Raw genomic sequence first — 5,000 nt, 5'->3', positions numbered from 1 at the left:
GGTTTCTTAACATATGTGTGTGTGGCTTCTGTACGTGTGTGTGTGTGTGTGTGTGTGTGTGTGTGTGTGTGTGTGGTCTCCGTGCATGTGTGTCCACAGCGTTCCCATGGTGATTATGTTGATGATGTCACCCTGCAGGAGCAGTGCTGTCGCCAAGGAGACGAGTCGCTGCTCAGGAAGACGCTGGACGTGAGCAGGCGGGCCAGCCAATCAGGGACAGGGGAGGTGAGTGTGTGTGTGTGTGTGTGTGTGTGTGTGTGTGTGTGTGTGTGTGTGAGTGCACATGTGTGTGTGGGTGGTTTATGAGATGAGAGAGTGGGAGAGGGGTGGGAAGCAGAGACAGAGACAGAGACAGAGACAGAGACAGAGACAGAGACAGAGACAGGGAGAGAGAGAGAGAGAGAGAGAGAGAGAGAGAGCGAGAGAGAGACAGGGAGAGAGAGAGAGAGAGAGAGAGAGAGAGAGAGTAAGGGTAGCTTATTGTCTTATCTAACCTTGAAGCAGCGTGACACCATGTCGACTTACACCGTACGCTAGCTCAATATCCTCCTCAGTGATTGGCTCCAAACTGGACCTATCAGGACCCTGTGATTGGTCGATGGAAACGGTCCTTGTGGACAGGGCCTTTAAAAACAAATCTCTCCTTTCCTTCCCTCTCTGAAGTCATAACCACCGATCTGAACATGTTGGATTGGCCGCAGCAACACTGACTGAAGCCTTGCTTTCACCTATCCCTATGATCTATACATGTCTTACTACCTCACCCTATGATCTATACATGTCTTACTACCTCACCCTATGATCTATACATGTCTTACTACCAGCCTCCTCTAAGGGCTCAGACATGGACCAGGGTTACCTTGGTAACTAGGGAAGCTGAGCTCCACTACCAGCCCTGCGTACATCAACCGTTCAACACTCCTACGCGTTTGACTCATCACACTGTGGGCCGGTATAACACAGACAGGGCCGGTATAACACAGACAGGGCTGGAGCCTGGTCCTGGACTAAACCACACATCATCACACAGTCAGACATTCCATTGTACAATCGCCATTGAAGATGCTTCTTTTGTCTTGGATTAGGCTTGGATTACGCCTTGTCTGCGATATATATATATACATGAGGAGGTAGATATATATACATGAGGAGGTAGATATATATATATATATATACATGAGGAGGTAGATATATATATATATATATATATATATATATATATATATATACATGAGGAGGTAGATATATATATATATATACATGAGGAGGTAGATATATATACATGAGGAGGTAGATATATATACACATGAGGAGGTAGATATACAGTATATATGAATGAATGAAAGAATGAATGAATGGTCTTTATTGTCATTAATACAGTACAGGTACCATACAACGAAATTTAGGAGGGGGGGCTCCCCTGGTGCTAGGAAAAAAATACTAAAAACAAGAAGGGAAAAGAGCTGGTTTACATAAATAAAGGCTATATCCACTATCCACTACACTATACTACTATACTATACAAATAAAACACTGTGCTGTACTCTATGCTATGCTATAAATATCCTAACATTTCCTATCTCTGAACCTTATGTACACGAGGGTTGTCATATTGCACATAGTATTATTGCACATTCATTTAAAGTGTCGCAGTTTGCAGGTTTGAAATGTTCACAGTTGTATTTCAGTATTGCACTTGATTACAATCTAGTAGCTGCCATCAAATTGTCTAGATTGTCCAGGGCCTAGAACCTAGGTCTTTGCTGTGTTCAGGGCCTGAATGGCCCTAGGGTAGAAGCTGAGCTTCAGTCTATTTGTCCTTGCGGACATGGTCCTGAACCGCCTGCCTGAGGGCAGCCGAGCAAAGTGTTCGTTCCCAGGGTGGGATGGGTCTCTGGAGATCTTGGAGGCCTTCCTGAGGCAGCGTGTGTTGTACAGCTCTTCCAGAGAGGGGAGGGGGGCGCCGATGATCTTCTGGGCCGATCTCACGACTCTCTGTAGCGCTTTCCTCTCTGCGGCTGTGCAGCTGGAGAACCACACGCAGATGCAGTAGGTGAGGATGCTCTCCACTGTGCAGCGGTAGAAGGTCACAAGCAGCTCCTGTCTGAGGTGGTATTTCCTGAGGACTCTCAGGAAGTAGAGTCGCTGTTGTGCCTTCTTGATGATGGCTGCTGTGTTGGTCTTCCAGGACAGGTCATCCTGTATGTGCACCCCCAGGAATCGGAGAGTTGAGACTCTCTCCACGCTCCCTCCATCGACGAGCAGGGGCTGGACCTCAGATTCTTTCCTCCTGAAGTCCACGATGATTTCCTGGGTCTTTGACTGGTTCAGCAGCAGGTTGTTAACCTTGCACAGCTTGCCCAGCTGCTCCACCTCATCCCTGTACGCCGCCTCGTCCCCCCCCGAGATGCAGCCCACCACGGTGGTGTCGTCTGCAAACTTTATGATGGAGTTGCTGGGGTGGACGGGGGTGAAGTCGTAGGTGTAGAGGTTGTAGAGGATGGAAAGGAAATGGTAACCCCCCAAACCCCTGCCCGCTCACTCCGCTCCTCCACCTCGGCTGGCCGACTGGCCCCACCTCCTCTACACAGCAGTCGGGCTGCCCGATCACGTCTCTTCACAACACTGGCTCCCCGCTGGTGGAATGAGCTCCCCACGGCTGTCAGAACGGCAGAGTCACTACCCATCTTCCGTCGTAGACTGAAGACCCATCTCTTCAGGTTACATCTTAACTGCTCCTCCTGAGACATCTTCCGACCCTCACCACTACGTCTCCTAAAGACACCCGCTTTCCCCTCTACTGTGTCCCTAGAACTTCTATTGCCCCCCTTGTACTGTTTCTCAGTTTCTCCAGTAATAAAAAAATAAAAAAAATAAAAATATAAAATAAAAATAAAATAGGTTTTAGTAGAAGGCGATAATAGGGAGAAGGTTTTTCCTTCTATCAGTGGCCCCGGGCCCGAGCTAGAGTACTCTTCCTGCAACGAATGGTGGACTGCTGATTCACATGCTTAGTATTCAAATGTATTGATTGTAAGTCGCTTTGGAATAAGGCGTCTGCTAAATGCCAAAAATGTAAATGTAAATGGATGGGGCTTAGCACGCAGCCCTGGGGGACCCAGTGCTGAGTCTGAGGGCTGTGGAGGTGTGGGAGCCCACCCGCACCCTCTGGGGGCAGTCAGATATATATATGAATGAATGAATGAATGGTCTTTATTGTCATTGCTATAGTACAGGTACCAAACAACGAAATTTAGGAGGGGTGGCTCCCCTGGTGTTAGGAAAGAAAAAAAAAACACTTTAAAAAAACACTTTAAAAAAACAAGGCAAGGCAAGGCAAGGCAAGTTTATTTGTATAGCACATTTCATACAACAGGGGCAATTCAAAGTGCTTTACATGCATTATTTAAAAATACAGCAAGAGGAGCATAAGAAAATAAAAATTACAATGAATAAAAGCAAATATAAGAAGTAAATAGATAAAACATTTAAAAAGACAATAGTTAATGGAAAAAAGACATTGATAGAAGTGTTTGTGTTTAATCATATCCCTCCATATCCCTCTACATCCCTCTACATCCCTCCACATCCTTCTACATCCCTCTACATCCCTCTACATACCTCTACATCCCTCCAAATCTCTCTACTACATCCCTCCACATCCCTCCACAACTCTCTACATCCCTCTACATCCCTCCACAACCCTCTACATCCCTCTACATCCCTCCACATCCTTCTACATCCCTCTACATCCCTCTACATCCCTCCACATCCCTCCACATCCCTCTACATCCCTCTACATCCCTCTACATCCCTCCACATCCCTCTACAACCCTCTACATCCCTCTACATCCCTCCACATCCCTCTACATCCCTCTACATCCCTCTACATCCCTCTACACCCCTCTACATCCCTCTACAACCCTCTACATCCCTCTACACCCCTCTACATCCCTCTACATCCCTCTACATCCCTCCACATCCCTTCACATCCCTCTACATCCCTCCACATCTCTCTACATCCCTTCACATCCCTCTACATCCCTCCACATCTCTCTACATCCCTCCACATCCCTCTACATCCCTCCACATCTCTCTACATCCCTCCACATCCCTCCACATCTCTCTACATCCCTCTACATCCCTCTACATCCCTCTACACCACTCCATATCCCTCCATAGGAGGAGCATAAGAAAATAAAAATTACAATGAATAAAAGCAAATATAAGAAGTAAATACCGGTAGATAAAACATTTAAAAAGACAATAGTTAATGGAAAAAAGACATTGATAGAAGTGTTTGTGTTTAATCATAACTGGTGCAAAACATGAAGGTTTTTAGCTTAGATTTAAATATTTTAAGGGTTTGGGCCTGTTTGATTTCTTCAGGGAGTTTGTTCCAGGAGCATGCAGCAGCGTGACTGAAAGCTGCTGCACCGTGTTTTGTTTTTACTCTTGGAATTATTAGCTGATTTGTCTCAGCTGACTTTAGGGACCTTGCGGGAATATAGGGTGGGAGGAGATCTGATATGTATTTTGGTCCAAGACCATTTTGTGATTTGTATGTAATTAGGAGGATTTTGAATTCAATTCTCTGAGAGACTGGTAGCCAGTGCAGGGATCTCAGGATTGGTGTAATGTGTTCAAATTTCTTTGTTTTTGTTAGGACCCTAGCAGCGGCGTTTTGGATGAGCTGCAATTTACGAACAGCTCCTTTAGATAGGCCTGTTAGTAGACCATTACAATAATCAAGTCTACTCGAAACAAATGCATGGATGAGTTTTTCAAGGTCTTGCTTGGACATGAAACCTCTCATTCTTGTTATGTTTTTCAGGTGATAGTAGGCTGATTTAGTTATTGAGTTTATGTGGCTGTTGAAGTTTAGATTGGAGTCTAGAATTACACCAAGATTTCTGACCTGTTTTTTACTGTGAAGAGAGAGAGAATCAAGTTTTGCACTGACTTTCGATCTTTTCTCAGGTGCACCGAATACAATTATC

The 5,000-nt window shown here is 45.4% G+C and overlaps 1 protein-coding gene across 1 annotated transcript in view; it reads left to right on the top strand.

The window, feature by feature from the left end:
* The window catches only part of epn3b (epsin 3b), a gene marked incomplete at both ends in the record, with an annotated part of 19,202 nt that overhangs the window by 8,077 nt on the left and 6,125 nt on the right, over positions 1–5,000 (top strand). The window contains one exon of the mRNA XM_080524725.1: positions 139–225. Coding sequence (XP_080380851.1) covers positions 139–225 — 87 coding nt within the window. The remainder of the gene's footprint in view (positions 1–138; positions 226–5,000) is intronic.

This window comes from Nansenia antarctica (genome assembly GCF_963989245.1).
Source record: "Nansenia antarctica genome assembly, chromosome: 2".
Classification (NCBI taxonomy): Eukaryota; Metazoa; Chordata; class Actinopteri; order Argentiniformes; family Microstomatidae; genus Nansenia; species Nansenia antarctica.
The sequence above is the reverse complement of the archived record's forward strand: the minus strand, read 5'-3'. Positions and strand labels throughout refer to the sequence as shown.